At 35.7% G+C, this 17,532-nt stretch overlaps 1 protein-coding gene across 1 annotated transcript in view; it reads right to left on the bottom strand.

Moving 5' to 3' along the window:
* Positions 1 to 17,532, bottom strand: part of LOC129360476 (follistatin-related protein 5-like) — a 173,942-nt gene that overhangs the window by 68,282 nt on the left and 88,128 nt on the right. Inside the window, exons 5-6 of the mRNA XM_055030744.1 lie at positions 15,534 to 15,730; positions 7,962 to 8,082 (exon numbers count right to left, since the gene is read on the bottom strand). Coding sequence (XP_054886719.1) covers positions 7,962 to 8,082; positions 15,534 to 15,730 — 318 coding nt within the window. The remainder of the gene's footprint in view (positions 1 to 7,961; positions 8,083 to 15,533; positions 15,731 to 17,532) is intronic.

Genomic DNA, 17,532 nt, shown 5'->3' with positions numbered 1-17,532 from the left:
GCGGGAGAAGGTTTAGACTTTCAAAACAAACACTACATTTATAAAGAAGGAGACCATTTTTTTCTGCATGTTTTGTCAGTAAAATTAACTGCAAGTGCACAAAAGAAGTTGAAGGAGCTGAATTATCAAAAAGTCCTATCAAAACAGAGTAAAAATATAAGCATTAGGAAAACTGGCATGTGGAAAAATAAGAAAAAGACAGGATTCCTACTGAACATGCACTCCAATCCCTAGATCAGGATGACAAATAATCTGGTGAAGGTTATTTGATGAAATAACCAAACACGATTAAAAGCTATAGCAGGAAAATGAAGTGGATGCAGTCAATCTCCACATTGTAACACACAAGTCATGCTCCACACTATCTACATATCTTAGGGCCATTTGGTCTTTTTATAACTATGGCCTCTTATACTAAAATCAAGAAGCAAATCATGTGTTTTTGTCAAAACCCTGATGGAGTATTAAGAATTTTATCACAGCGTAACAAAAAACCCAGGTAATTTCAACAGTTTAAATGACAGAGTGTGTTTCAGTAATGTATATCTATAAATAAATACAAGTTAAAGTGAGGTAATAATGCCCAGCGGTAATGGAATAACCTTTTCTACTGTAAACAGAATAAAGGAATGACTGAAGGAAAACATTTACATAAAATACCTATTTAAACATTTTAATAATTCATGTATATCATTTCTAACACAATACAAAACCTGCAGGTATCTTTACAGCAGACTTTGTGTAAACTCCCTTTATTTACTTTAATATTGTTGATTATAAAGCAGATTGAACCTTTTTTAAATCTCTCTAGAACACATTTTAAACTCATAAAATGGAACATGCTGGAAAATACATTGATAAATTCGAAAACCATTTTAACACCCTTCTCGCTGCCTGTGGATGGACTACTCAGCAGGGGTTTTGACAAGTAAAAGCCTGTTGAATTTTTGCTCTGCCACGCAGGCTGGATAATGCAAACTTGACTTAATGGAACCAGCCTTCCCAAGAGGCTTCTTGACTGATGTCTAATTATAATCTTCCAGAAAGTAACAAGTGTAAGTCAACCAATTTCAACACTTGACAAACTTTCTGTCTATGTAGGCATTACGGCAGACTCAGTTAAAGATGAGAACTTCATGGAATTACAATGAAAGAATGAAACGAAGAGTGAAACTGCCATGAAGAATTACAGAAAAAATGAATTCTCTGAATTAAGATTCATGTCAGAATTATAAAACAGATGAAAACACATCTGAGGGGAAAGTGAATTTTAGAAAACCTCTAAAACAAACATAAGAATATACTACATATTCACTTAGCTTAGATGTAACGAATGGTTTGAACACAAACTACCACTTTTGATGATGCCTCTGAAATAAAATGTAAACTCTCACTGAAAGTGAAGCAAACTTGGAGACAAAAGCACTTTTATGACAGCTAACATTCCTGTAAGCCTTAGTTCATAAAGACACAAAAATAAACAAGTTGCATCTGCTGGGGCTTAAAATTAATACCTTGACTCCCGGGAAGGGTGAGATAAGTGCCACCACTGGGTTGAACAAACACTTCCCTTCAGAGTTGTATTTAGCAAGGATTTCAAATTTTAAAAGGTTTTTCAGCTCATTTTCAGTTTAGTACTGTAATATTCACATTCATCATCTTAATCCGGATGTCATCTCCAGCAGCCAGGGGCCGAGAGGTGAGCTACACCCTGGACAGATCAATTCATTTCTTCTTGCTGGAGAACAACTGTTCAACATTTTGAGATGCTTATTTGTTAAGCCATTTTATGCATAGAAAGGTTTCTAAACTCAATGAACAAAATAGCAAAGATCTCGTAAATTCGAGCAGGTCAGGTCTAATCTGAAACATCCCAGATATAAGTCAAACAGCTTTTACCTAAGCACCAAAAAATGAAGAATAAAGCATAAATCCAGTCCAGGTGCTGTGCAGTTTATGAACTCAGTACATTGGTCAGGGTTTCTTTTTCCTGCATTACTTCACCCTTGCTGTGTAAAGAGCTTTGGCTGAGAAGTCAAGAAGAATGTTTTACAACAATCTTCAGTATGTCTGGCTCGGTCTTTCCCTTGACAATAGTTACATTGTCAGAGATGTTAAGGCCAGACTAATTTTTGTCCTTAAAGGAGGCTATTGGTACTTTTGGCATTGAGAGCAAGTCCTGCTGAAAATGAAATTAGCATATGCATAAATCATGTCAGCAGAAGGACATGATTCTGCTGACATGAATCAGCAGAATCATGTCTGCTGATGTCTCTCTTCAGCCAGGAGACCTGCATTCTCCTGGCTGATCACTGACTGGAGATCAGAAACACAATGGACCAACACCAGCAGACACCACAGAACCCAAATCCTCACCTGTGGAATCTTCAGTCAGGACATTTTGTGCATCTATTTCTACTGCACGTTCAAGAACCTTGAAAATTATCACTGTATTGCTGCTTTACAGAGAATAGTAGTAACTAGACAGGATCCCAGGGCAGTAAGCGAGACCAGTTAACATATGATTGAATGAAACATACCATTGAATTATTGTCAATCACTATATCATTACTTGTTATAACTTTGGATAATATATGTTAGGAAAATGTTAGATGAATGCAGGTTTAGCAAAAATAAAAGTCAGCTTGAGAAGTAGATGAAAGGTGGTCTTTAGTCTTGAAGTTGGTACTATTAATAAAAGCAATAACATTTTAACTTTTATTGCCCATTACATTTTAAAAGGCCTAAAAAACAAAGATGCTGGCACCTGGCATGCAGCTGTTCTTAAAACCTTCCTAAACACTGAACTTGACCAAGTATAGTGGCTTTAAAAGACATTCTGTCAGCATCTGTTTTATGCAGGTGAAATTACATTTATTTAACAACCACTTCAAATGAATTACTCTCCTGTATTCATGCTGGGATATTTGCTGGAGGCATGCAAATGACCATTTCCTGTTTTGTGCTATTCTGTTTTTGTTGGCTACTGATGAGAGACCTCCGTCTGGGCATGAAGGGCTTCAACTACAAATAACTCGTTTTAGCAAAGTGCTGATGGCAGAGAACACTACAGACAGGAACACATGTAAGTACACAAAAAATCTGTTAAAGAGCACTTGTGAAAATTTTCCCTCTGAGCCATTTAAACTAATGCTGTTCCCTTCCTAAGAGGAGTGTGGACTGAAAGGATTTATTTCTAGATATAGGTATGTCTTGGAACTCATATGAATATTGGATGCAGCATTAATGCCTGACGGGTGAAGATTACAACATCTAAATAAAAGCATAACCATCTAACTTCTGCATAAATTATGCTTCATCTGCTGAAATAAAACCACAGGGCCATATGGGCCAATATGAACAGCAATGGCATACTTGAGATCATAGAGTTGTTTTGATAGGATACAGTTGAACATTTATTTTTTAAATACGCTGTGTAAAAAGGGAATTTTTTGTTGCATTAAATCAGATTTAACCTTCCCCATTTTGATTGATCTGGACGAGCTAACAAGAAAAGGTATTTTGTTTGTTAAGTTGGAATATGAAGAGGGATTTTAGAACGTTTATTACTTTAGATGCACCTTTTGGTTGGCTTTCTAGATGCTGACTGAAGCTGGTAAGAAATTGTCATTGCTGTCATTCCCCTTTTCTAGTCAACTGTACCCCAGAGGAACAAAGAACTTAATTTCTGCAGACATAACATCTGTTACATTTGGAAGAAAATTTATGCAGGTGTGAATACTCTCTACTCTCTAGCAGACCCTGGTGTGCACCAAACAGCTGGTTCTGGTGTGAATACAAACCAGCATTGATCCGTATCATCTAAAGAAATGACGAAGATTATGGTGCAAATTCTCCCTTCATTGTTACTAAACCTACAATTTTATTTTATGCTTACCGATGCCCATCATTTCTGTCCAATGGGAGCAATAATTGTATAGTCCGCATAAAAAAAAATAAAAATAAAAAAAGCATAGTCTAAAAGCAAACCGTACCAAACAAACAACAACAAAAAAATAAACAAATAAAAAAATTACTTTTGGTGTGGACCAAACAAGCGGACCAAAAGACTTTCCTGGTGTGTACACACCCTAAAACTATATATATATATATATATATATATATATATATATATATATATATATATATATATATATATATATATATATATATATATATACAATAAACATTGAGTTTACAATATGCTTGATCTCTGACAGGACGATGATGCCCTGCAACACTTGACACCTTACCCATAAGGCATTAAGCCAAAATTATTCTGTGATGATACAGTGCTCCCCATCAGTGATGTGGCAAAAAAAAAAAAAAAAAATCATATCTCTGCAGTCATCTAATTAAGACATCACTTCTCGTAAGGCATTATGTTATGGCTAGCTGAAACAAACTGATTCTCAAACCACTTCCAGCCTTTGCAATGGGAGGAATGAATAATTCATGGACGTTTAATCCTTATCTCATGTCCTGACAAACAACATGCCATGCTTTGAATGTTCCACAGAGGTGTGCAGTGGGGGAACGTTTGACAGAGCAAAAAGACAGGTGCCTTTTTCATGGTTGGTCATTTCTGGTTTTACTGCCATTTTGTTCCAGATGGCACCCATAATTCCAGATACACTGAATCAACTGATTTACTTTATGATGTGGCACAGTTTATGACAGCATTTAAGGAATTTGCATAGAATTTTACGGCTGCCTCTTGGAGATTATGTCAGCAATAAACCAAACAATTGTACCACAGGCCAAGTCTTTCTGCCTTGGACACAATGATGATGGTCTCGAAGGGTGGAAGAAAAATCTGCAATCTATACATGTAAACAAAAACACATCCTCAATACTATGACTAAAAATACATATTCCAATTACTGGATTATATCAGCAGCTGTGCATCAGCCCACTTATGTTTAAAAAAGAAAAGCTGCTGCTCTAACCACTTGTCACATTATACAGCCGTTTTATACCTGTGCACCAAAGAGCGGCAGTAGTAATAAAATAGATTAGCCATGCTCTGTAAATCTGATTGACTAGTGTTTTTTAAATCAGCCTGATAACATAATAAAAAAAACTATAGCTTTTTCAATTAGCTTTTATTTCCTGCCGTGAATATTATAGGTGTTGTTAGATGATTACAGGTCTCAGAGGGCTCCTGTGTGCAGCTCTGCACATTATATAAATCTCAGATAAGTTTAATTTCCATGAAATTCATTTCTAATTTTTGATGCAAAAATGTGTCAGATATTTTAGATATTAGAAAAACTTGTTCAATCAATCAGCTTCAATCAGCTTCTCTAAAAAACTCAATCAGGCAAATGCAGCTCCGAAATGCAGCTGCCAGAGTTCACACAGAGTGAACTGCACTGGCTCCCTGTTAGTCAAACTATAGATTCTAAAACCCTGCTAAATGCATTTCTGATTTACTTGTCTAGTAGGGAGCATGTACTCGTGTCTTCAGATACGTGCTTGTTCTGTGTTCCCAGTCCCAGAACTAAACTAGATGAGACAACCTTTAATTTCTATGCTTCTCAGCACTGGAACAAATCCTCTGAAAACCTGAAATTTGCAGAAACATTTGGTTCCTTTAAGTCAAGTCAATAGGCATTTGTTTATGTCAGCTTTTGATCGATTAACTTGACCAATAATTAAGTGGCTGATGAGACTTCCAGTATTGCTCGGAAGGTAGAATCCGTGAATACTAGAGAGACCCTCTAAAAACCCTGAAGATAAATTATACATATATCTTTGTATGGATGAATGTGCATATTGGAAACAGTCTGAAATTAGTAATTTTTTTAATTGGTTTTTGGGTCCTGCAATAGTGGCCTTTTTCCCATTCTTCTGACAGGAAGGGGGAAAGAAAGAGAGGGAGACATGCAAAAGTATTGAGGTAAAGAATTGAAGCTCAATTGACAACCGTGGGGAGGACAACAGAGTCCGCATACAGGGTGCCCACTAAACCAAAGCAAAGCCCAGGGGAAACTGGCTGTCGTTTCGCAGTCTTTTTACTTCAAAACCTCTGCAGTTTTTCTCATATATCCTCTTGGGGTGATGGTGCAGTGACAAGAAAAATGGATGGTGCTACTGGATTGGTTGTTTAGCTAGTAAACACCAGCCAACATCTTGTCAAGAAGCATTGCCTTTAGGTATTTGAGGTTTTCCAGATGCATTTCATATTCGTTGTATGTATTTTTTAAATTGTGAACTTATCTATTTATTAATTTTACAAACTTACCACTAAAATAGCCTACAGCCTTTAGAGGTCACCAGAGGTCACAGAGAGACCTTTCTGCAGTCTCTTCCATGACCAATGAGGTTACATAAAAGGAAACATGAAAACATCCAACTTCCATGACTCCTGCTGAGTGGTTTGAAGAATTAATAAAATAAATACAACATCAGCTCAGAGTTATAATCACCTCAAAATATGTTCATGCTAGTTTTAATCCAAAATAGAGTGAAAGGTTATGAAATGGCCATAGAGCATTCTAGCAGAATACATAAAAAAATCCCAAGATGAGTTGAGTTGTTGACTGAGTCATAATGAACATATTGTCCATCTGAGTCTGCAAATGTTAATTTGAATAATTACTGAAAAAGTAATTCTGAGAAAACAGCTTTAATGGATTTGTTCAGGCAATTATTTACTCATATAAGCAACAACTTGAAGTGGAAAGTAAGAAAAAAAGAACTGATAGAGGTGAATAGAGCAGGCTTAAAGAAGCTGCCCCAGAGGGCTTGATTATTTTCAAATTAAATAGCCCATTTCCTTGTGAGAAGTTCAGTTGGAAACTTGAAAACGATCTGTTTGCTTGAAAAAAAAAGTAGATGGAGTAACTAAACTCTTCAAGAAAGTTCTGCTCCCTCCAGATTGGCTGGGGTTCCTTTCTTTTCAAGACTTGCCAGAAGGGCTTTTCTGGCACACACATTCACCCACAAACAACTGAAGTGGAGTAGACAAGACTCCCACAATACCATTTCTTCTCATGACTTGTTCTTTTTTTTTTTTTTGAAGAAATGATTCATATACAAAGGGCTGATGGGATAAAGGTTGATTATAAATTCTCTTCCACTGCTAAATGTGTCAAGCCAGCCAAATGTCAGAGGATATTCTGTCAAAGGATATTGAGTTGACTGCAAATGTCAGGCAAGGAGGAAACATCTACAAGAGCAAGGGGAGGAAACAAAAGGAGGAAACTAGTGCACATGTGTTTGTGTGACTCAGACTTTGCAGAACACCTGTCATCATTATTTTGGGTAATGATGGAGGATTTGATTTGAACTGTTTCGGGTTTTGTGACCTGTTTTCTTTGGAACAAATTCCACTTTGAACTCCTTATTTCATCTCCATCACCAGACCAGCAACACTCATTTGGCATCAAATAGTTCATCCCACAGAGCAAATGTTGGCAAGATATAAAACATATTTTTACCATATACATAAGTGGCCAAGAAACTATTGGTAGCACAATTTTGTATTTTTTGTGTTTTTGTGTTTTGTCAAACCTCAGTCCCTTCTCCATAAAGTTAAAATTACTAAGTAGAGCTAATACCTCAAAACAGAAACAAAGCACAATATTAGGATGACAAGCATGAGTGACATGACAATTTAATTGAGTGAAATTTCAATATGTCACAGCTCTTGTTGTTTCTGTTGCATTCTGATCACTGCAAATAAATTAGACTGAACAGATGAAAATGATTTGGACACTTCTAGCACAATGTTGCAGCTCTAGGATCAAATTGGTTTTAACATCTTTAATACAACACATCAAGAATCATTAAGCAGTACTGACGAAGGCACAGGGAACAAAATATGTGTGTCATAAGTGATCTGTCTTCTTGTGGAGATAGAAAGTTTCATTGCAGCTATGAACTGAATTCTATTTTCTATTTGTTTTGCATCTCAAGGATTTTTTGTTGCGTTTGAAAGAAAAAATCAAACTCACCAAAGGCTGTGTAAAATTCCTCCTTTGTAAGGTGCTCATCATCGTTAATGTCATTGTACTTCAGCAGATCGAACAATGTGCACTCAGAGACATCCTTGGACAGACCTTCATGCTTGACAACCTTCAAAGAAAACACAATATTCTGTTAAAGATGGCAGACGAAGCTTCTTGGAGTTTGTAGATGTTTTTTTTTCTTCTCACACTTTATTATATACTTCACAGTATTACAAGTCAGCAATTTAGTTGTGTTTGAATTTCCTTTGTGCATGGGAAATAAATCACATGACAGTCAAATTTGAGAACAGAGTGAACAGAACAGGAGGCACTCAGCTCAGCCAGATCAATGCATACATATGAAGATTTCTGTCTATATTTGGACAATATTACATCATTGAAACTCTTTTAATCACAGTTGGCCTTCTCATCGCATCAGTTAATGGACTCTATTCAGTACTAGTCCTTCTGAACCTCTGTGCTGCACTTGACATCAACCACATCTACCTACTACAGAGGTTGGAACAGCTAGTGGGGATGAATAATACTGCTTCCAAAGATTTAAGTCAAATATATCTTTCAGATTTCACCTCATTAACATTTATCACATGTCCTTTCCTATTATGGTGTTTAACACAATTCCACTCTGGATACAGTTTATATTTACCTTTACATTCTCTTGCTGGATAACATTAGTTTTCACAACTAGGCGGATGACATTCTCCTACACCTGCCCATTCAGTCGCTCAGTTTCTTGGCCAACAGACTTTCTCACAGACCCAAAATCTTAGATGACAAGTAAGATTTTACTTTTGAACTCAGGTAAATCCAAGGTTATAATTCTCAGTCCCAAAAAAGGTTTGGAACTCAGCAAAAAAACAATTTATTCATGCTTGTCAAATTAATTATCCCTTCTCGTGCTATTGTCAGAAACCTTGCAGTAATTTTTGGCAGACTCTTTTTCCAACATGAAATTATTCACCAAAACTGTATTTTTCCACTAAATATTTCAAAATCAGGTCTGTCTTCACCCAAATTGTTGCAGATGAACTATTAGATCCAATCATAATGCCTTAACTTGATGACTTAAATACAAATTTAGCTTTGCAACCTAACATCCATCCAATGTCTATATACTCTTATTCTTTCACAGACTTTCAAGGTACTTTTGAGCACACTTTTCACCAAGCTTACATTTCTATAATAAAAATATTTTTTGTTGCTCTGATGTAATATAATTTTAATCGTTATGCTTCTTATTAAGTACAAAATCGTCCTAATTAACATAAATAAATGCTTACTCATAACATCCATTTATGAGTAATAAATGTACATGATGTGTTTATTTAGTGATAATGTTTCTAAAATAAAAAGGCTGTTCAATAATATTGTAATTTTTTTGGCCAGTTCTGCATATTTAACCAACTACTATTAGATGTGTAAAGTGAATTCCCCTTTAAATTTGAAGTGATTCAGCAGACAACCTACTTGGACTCTGGTTCAAGCAGTCAATAAGAACTGTTGCCTTGAATGCTGATTGGTCCTTCTATCTGTGTGTTATTGGTATGGATTTTTAACTTAAACACAAACTGTTTGATATTTGTGATGACCCAGACTTCAAGTTGAAACACTCTGGCCAGCTTATAAAACAGCTTCCTACTATTTACAGTTTCACAGATGTTTTCACCTCATTAGATCTTTCTACCTCTGCTCCCTGCATTGTGTAGTGAGAGAACATGTTCAAAATCCAAAGTTGTTTTAGAGCATTAATATGTATTCTGTTCAGAAACCATTTTTCCTTTTATTTCCTCTTCAAACTGATAAAAATTGTTTCTCAACTGTTACAGTTTATTGTGCTCAAACAAAAACTTTCTATATAAAGTTTTATAACATGGATGTGAAGAGGGTTGTGACACATTTTTCTCTACAGCATGCTGCTCAACACCCCATGCATGACCCTGCCTGTAAAACATCCATCATACAATATCTGCTGTCAAAAAACTGATCACAAGGGACAGCTTTATACATCATGTCTTGTCCTCCGGATCAGTGTACTTCCCTTTCCAGATGACTTGGCTGAAACATTAGGTGGTCAACTAAAACCTTTGTAGTTTCCTTGAAACACTGCACCAGCAGCCCAATAAGCATTTCTCATTCTGAGCTTTTTTGATGCTTTTTAATTTAATCTTTTGTCCAAAACCATTTTCTCTCAATTATTTTTTTTTAACAATAACTATAATTCCCATAAGCTGTCCTCATCAGTTGAGCCAGAATAAAGGACATGCACCTTTTCACTCATTCTGTTCACGTTTTCTGACTTGTATTTCCATTAAAAAAAAAAAAAAGAATTACACAAATAGAATGTGTACAATAGCAGCACCCTCACTCCACCCATTCCTTCAAATATCTGGCCTTTGATAAATTACTAATGGAATGATTCTTAATTTCGTCCTTTCATGTTTGTGTGGAGAAAGACGACTGAGACATTGAAAAGAGATCCTGGATGTGTTCAGTGGTTTTCAGCACACCATGTGCTCTAAATTATCTGAGGCACATCACTGATGTGATAACTAGATGTAATGTTTATTGAGGTTGCAGCCACTGGCTGATTCAAATCGAACTTTAATTTACAAAGCCAATGGAACATTGGATGATTAATCAGAGAGAACGCTTCTGCAATTAGCAGCTACACTAGGTTTTTTTCAGCTTCCTCTTAACATGGACTACATTGCAGTCATTACTCAAAACTATTCTGCCAAAAAGGCAATGCATAGCACTAATAAAGCACTATTACAACAATATTTTATGCTGTTGTATATATTTAAAACCATAAAAAGAAAGCACAATGTCAAATTTGTGCACTGTAGTTCACCAGAATAAAATAGAGCAATTGTCATGTGAAACAATATTACAAAATTAAATGTTCACAAACTTAAAAATAGCTTCAGTCACTGGTAAAAAAAAAAACATGTAGGCATGGCATAAGATGTTGGTGTTTTAGGTGTGTGTACTCAGTGGAACTGTGTTCCATCCCAGGTACACTTTTGTACCTGATGTGCATTTTTGTTACTCTATAAAATTTCTAATTTGATCTGAAGTTTTCCACCTCAGAGGTTATGTGAGACTATGACAAAGATGGAGGAGGACAGAGATGAAGAAAAAGAAAAAAGCAGACAATGGGAGAGACGACAGGAAGAACAACGTGAGGAAGAGGTCAGAGATGATAAGGAAAAAGATTAATTAGTTGAGGGAGGGTCAGATAACACAGGTGAACAAGCACAACCAACCACATATAAAATTCATTGTAAAAGAGCATTAACCCAAATATTCTCAGAAATGTCAATATCATTTGTACAAGAAATTCACATTTAATAATTTATAACACAAATAATTAGAAGTTACATATGATCTAACCAATCAGACAGTGTGGAAAGCTACTATCCTAGCCCAAACTTCCCAGTTCTCCCACTTCTGAAAGGCTTGCTCCATTCTATATGTGTAATCAAATGACTTCTGAAAAAATTCTTGATTGCAGCAACAAGACCTGGAGGTGAGATGGTTATGGAGTTCTTTACTACCTCTATTTGTTCGATGTAAAATAAAAAGAACTATAAGGAATGTTGCTGAAACCAACGTTTTGTATTCAACTCAACAGAATCCTATAGACATGGTTAAGCAAAACACATTATTTGAAGGATAGAAAATTTTACACACATTTCAAAATGATGTCACAAACTTTAAATATTTGAACCATTACAGTCACTCTTTGACCTTAAACGTGCTTTTATATGTACATATAAAAATAGCTTCAGTCATTTATTTTGGCTGCCTTAAAACAAGCAAAACATACTTACTTAAAGAAGAAGTATTTTTTTATGATGTTACGTTTAACTACACTTTTGTCTTTTATGTTGTGTATTATTCTGACTCAAACAAGTCCAGAAACAACTCAATGGTAAATAATACGCCCTGTCTTTTTAACAAAAAAAATAACAATTCTGTCACATTTTTTGTCAAATTATGAGGTACAGACATTGTAAAAGTTACAGAAAAAAATAAAATAAAAAAAATATTTGCCATTTTAAAAGGGCACAAAGTCTAAAAGGGCAGGAACAATTGCTCAGAGCCTCTTTATGTGCACACTCCAGCATGTCAAGTTAGCTGGGATGAGCGCTTTCCGTTCTATCATTTCAAATGAGCTTGGAGAATGCTCCAATTATAAAAGTGCTCCAGGGCACAAGGGTGGCAGCTATGATCTTGTTTATAAATGCTAAAAAATGTGCATATTGTATTCTGAGGGTTTGCACACACAAACATTTATTTAGCATTAATATCCAATATTTTTTGGAAATATGGCAAAAGTTAAAAGATCAGCAAAGTTCCATGAATATGCATTATGGGCTTATCATTTCTGTTTTGTTCTTTGCTTGCTTTTAAATTTTGTCTTCCAGAAAACCCCCCAATAAATAGTACATTATTCATTGGTTTCATTAAGATTAAAACACATAATGCATCATTATAAAACTACAACTTCTTCCTTTTAAATTTATATATATAAATTACTATCTTTATCTTTCTATTAAGGAAACAAACATATAGTAAAAGAGCTCAAGAGATTTTTAGCAGAATTTGAACCCTGGAGAATTGAGAACTCCAGGGACATGAGGAGTTCCAGGTAAGTTTTACTTTTCTTCTTAAATGAAATATGCACTATATCTGCAGTTTTGACTTAATCACTGCTGTGAGGGTGTTGATATTTCAGTAAATACCATATTTTATAGTCTGTGTATCCCACTTAAGGATCTATCAATTAGTTGATGATTATTCCAATAATTGATTCACCTCAGTTAATCCTATTAATTGCTTAGTCCCTATAATCATCATGCAGTTGCTTCAGGGAGGGATACAAATATTGTCTAAATTGTAGTTGTTCTCAAATTTCAAATAAATATGAAAGACACACAAACAGAAAAAGAAACAAAATACTTTTATGTCTTCTCAGTCCATCAGCACTTTTTTTTACGCTGCCATACATGCCTTCCTCCTCGGAAGCTATTTCTATGGGAGGTCTGCCAAACTCTCTGCCAAACTCTCATTTTTTTAACGCAGCAAGAAAAATCTTTTAATCCTTTGAAAAGTTTCTTCTACTTTGGCCTGAGAAAATTGAACAAATGTCCTCCCTTTCAGATCCTTCCGGCTGTATATTAAGGGCGGTCAAAACTCATTTTCCTAACTTTAGCCATCCTTTATACCATCTCTTATACCATCCTTTGGCATCTTTTACTGCATAAAAAATAAAATAACACATTTTGAAATTTAGATTCATTGGACTATATAAAGACATTCAAATCAAAGTAGTGAATCCTGCTTCACTGATGACAAAGGCATGAACAATTCCAAGCCCTCTGCAGAGTAGATCTTCAACTGGATCAGCAGGAAGGTAACAAGAAAAGCAACTGCAATTGTGGGTTTGGAAATTCGCTGCAGGATGCTTAGCCCCTTCAATTATTCAAATATACTGCATAATAAATCAGTCTTCAGGTATGCAGTGACTTTGTTATGCCAAGAATACCCTCCTCTTTCATGCCAGCCACAAAAAGCTTTTCTTACAACATCCTTCTTAGTAGTGATGGCTAAAGGCTGTGGCTCCCCAGGAGCACAAGACTCTTTTGACCCACACTGCTTTTCAAAAGGTGAAAAAAAGGCAAGGATAAATGCATGAGATTATGATGCAGAGAAAAGCAACTCCATTAATCCTTTGGTTTTATTATGCAGATATAAAGATCATTAATTAAATGATCAAAGGGTTTACATTTTGCTTTAAATAATGAAACTTTTCAAATCCTCATAGGCACTACTCTCTTCGAATTCAAGCTCAACATTAAAGACATGGAAAGTAAGCTTATTAACAGACTTATGGCTATTATAAAATATTGTATCCAAAACAAAAATGATAGAAGCAGTTTCTGTTGCAGTGTTATAACATTACAATGGCAACATTGACAGTATTAGCCTCATGCACACCTCAGTGTTTTACGTTTCCACACAGAAGTGAGGAGCAGCAAGGTGGATTTTCTCTAGATATTGTCAGTAGAACTGAAGTCAGACTGAAACTGTGTGAGCTGTCAGAACCATAGAAATTACAAGTTAATATGACAGAAAAACATATGCAAGCAGCTGGATAATGTAGTGTGGTCTGTAACAAATTCAGTTTAAACTAAATAGTTGCACAGCAGTATATTCATATTTTGTTTTTAACAACCGTACAACCAAGGTGGGCGTACAGATAATCACTCCTGCTGGACGACATCTGGAATATGTGCCAGCTGATACATCGTTGGAAAGTGGAGTGTCTTCCCACTCGATGCACAGCTGAAGTGTAGCAGAGTGGTCCATACTCTCTCTGCTGCCTGTTGGCTCAGATGTTTTCATTTGCTTCAGCTCTGCTGTACCAATGCTGCTGATCCAGAACTAGATTTATTGTCATTAAATATAAAATCTCAGCTTGTCCTTGCCTTAATTATTTAATTAACTGTAAGGTGAATGGGTCTGCAGTATAATCACAACCAAACACAAGTGATCACAAATGAAGAGAAGGGTTAATAATAACCTTTTCAAATGAGTGATCTATGGCTGTCAACACTGCCTTTGTGGGTGCAGGTGTCCCACTTTGTGAAAGACTGCAGAGCACTTCTGCCTCTTTTTCCTCATCCCACACATTTTGATTTTCAGAAGTCAAAGTTCAGTAACAGACACCTATTGATGTTCTTCTCAGATTGGTGAAGGTTTTTTTTATTAGTGGCTGTGTTTGTCATCCGTCACTCTGGACACATGGGGAGAAAACGAAAGTTAACCTGCCACTGAAAAGTACATCTCCTTCATGCAAATACATTGCTTTTCTCTTTATTTTATAATGGACCTCCCATTGAATTAAAAGCATAACTTTTTAAAACAGTTTTGTATGAGAATGAGTGAATTCTTATCTTCAATAATTTCCAATAACTATTTGTTCTTGTGGCAATAAGTAATGTCATAATTTGGTCATGTTTTAATGAAACAGAGGAAATTAGGTAACAACTAAAATGCATCAGTTTTTTTCTACATCATTTGATGAAAAATAAATATTGTTTAAATAAGGTGATGTGCTATTAAAGCTTTATTGGGTTTCCAGGTGATGTGACAATATCTTCAGAGTTATAAAACTTTGCAATATGGTGGGTGATTTTGCCTCCTGAAAAATAAATGGCACATCCTGCTGCATTTAATGGAATGAACAAATAGTGAAACAAAACATTTTGTTCCCAGCAGCCTTGTAATTGCTGTCATTATCAGACCATTAGAATTAAACTATGTGAATGAGAGGGGCTCAATTTGTTCTTCAGCATACCGGCGCTTCTATTTCGAGCAATATTTACCCGGCACCACATGTCGTTACCCATCCTTAGCGTTTAAGTTTGTTGTTTGAACTGTTATGTCTTTATACAGTGTGAAAAACTTTTAAATTAAACAAGAAATTGATTTCTTACAGCACCAATTTGCATAAATTGACAGTATTTATCACAGCTTTAAACTGCTTACCTGTGAGAGCTCGCTAGCATCTATCAGTCCATTGCGATCTACATCAAAGCGTTTGAACATCAGGTCAACCAGCTGCTTCTTGGCTGCCATGCTGTCCTTGTGGGCCCCGTGACCTGCAGCTCCCAGGTATCGCTTGTCATGCAAATCCAGAATCTTGGTTTTCAGACGGCGGTAGTCATTCAGCCTGCAGTCATCATCTGGCAACAGAGAAAATGGGAGACAGAAAATTGTTCAACAATTGCTTAAGATTGTTTTAAACATTTTCAAGTTTAATCTGAGTTGAAAAATCTCACTTTGACATGTTTTTTTTTTAAACTCTGTAATTGTTACGAAATCTAAAAATAGTTTCTCCCTGACTGCATCCCGTTCTGCCTCTTATTTTCTATACAGCACCATTACAGCAGCTTGAACTTAGTTGTCATGTTTAATTTGGCCTTTTTTTTTCCTCCTTCGACCTCCTCTTCTTCCTCCTCCTCCTCCTCCTCACTTCTTCAGTCATTTTCTCTCCACGGACAAAGGGAGGAAATAAATAACCGAAGTTTCAGCATATTCACTCATCTGACATATTATTATCAAGTTAGCAGTCTTGAGACATAGCACCATTTTAAAAGATTATGTCTTTAAAAATCTATAAGAATAATTTGTAATATTGCAGATACTGAAAGACAGTTGCAAACTGATGGTGATGTTACTGTTGATTTCAAAACTTCCATCAAATTTAGGTGGAGTTTATTCTGAATGTAGTTATTCAATGCTTTTCTTTAAAAGGGCCCTATAAAAAATCCTTGAACAGGTTAAGATACGTCTTGTTAGGTTTACAAAACAAAAGAAAAGTAAGTCAACAAAACAAGCAGCCAGTGAACAAGTACAGCTAAAAGAAGAACCATAAGTAAAATCAGTTGACCAAATGTGTTTGAGCTCTGCTTGGGTTGTAAGGTAATAGGGCATGCAGTGGCCACAGATTGTGACTTAAAGGGGCAGTTGTGTGTATTTTAAAGGCAGATAGGGCCATTTTATAGCACAACTAACTCTGTTGCTTTCAGCTGTTATAGAAAAATACTGTATATTCCAAATATGACTTAAAAGAAATTTGACTTTGCAATTAGATCAAATTCAGTTACAAAGACAGAGGTTAAATGAGACATCTGTCTCTTCAAGAAGCTTCTAATTATGCAGTTAACCATTCTTGGGTGAGTTGGATTGGAAAGTATGAGAATAATGAGTTCAGCAAACTCACAAATTACAATAGCAAGAAATAAAAGCACAAAATGTCAATTCTAAATAATACCTCCTTTAAAAATCCTGACCCTCTCATAATAAGCATCATGATTCTTTTAAATCTTTTGTGCCGGTATATAAACAACAGCATGATGTCTGTTGCCAGAACATAAATTTAACAATGATTAAACTCACACGCTGGAATTATTAAAATTCTTGCCAATTAGCATTTGAACAAACAAATCGCGCTTCTGGATGACATCACCATAAGCTCCTGTGTGTATTAAGTAAGCACTTAACTTGAGAGTTTCTGTGATGTTCTGCCTCAGAACGGATGCTAAGGAGTCTTTCACAGAAAAACGAATGCACACCCACACATTTGCAGCATTTCGCCAAACAATGAAGAAACTGAAACTACAAATTCATCATACAGGTGTCAGGAGCAAACCCTGACATCAACAGAAAACATGATCACCCTGTATTTACAATCTGCCATCAAAGGGTTTACATCAAAGATATCAACTGGATAAAAGGTTTAGAGGAGGGAAGGCGAAATGGAGCTAAAGAGAAAATAATGACAAGAATCAAAGGTTTACACTTGTCAAAATTATTTCTCTTTGTTTCAACTGGAAGTGTACCTCCCCTAATGAAAGTTTTATTAGCTGATGTCACCCAGCCCAGAACAAAAACAACTTTGTTCTCCTTTTTACAATTCTCTGGGAAGAACAGTGACATCACTGTCACACTCTCTGGTGTAATCAACGTCTAAGAATAACATCGG

Source organism: Poeciliopsis prolifica, unplaced genomic scaffold (genome assembly GCF_027474105.1).
Source record: "Poeciliopsis prolifica strain line A6 unplaced genomic scaffold, Auburn_PproV2 SCAFFOLD006, whole genome shotgun sequence".
Taxonomy (NCBI): domain Eukaryota; kingdom Metazoa; phylum Chordata; class Actinopteri; order Cyprinodontiformes; family Poeciliidae; genus Poeciliopsis; species Poeciliopsis prolifica.
This window is presented reverse-complemented; position numbering and strand designations above follow the sequence as displayed.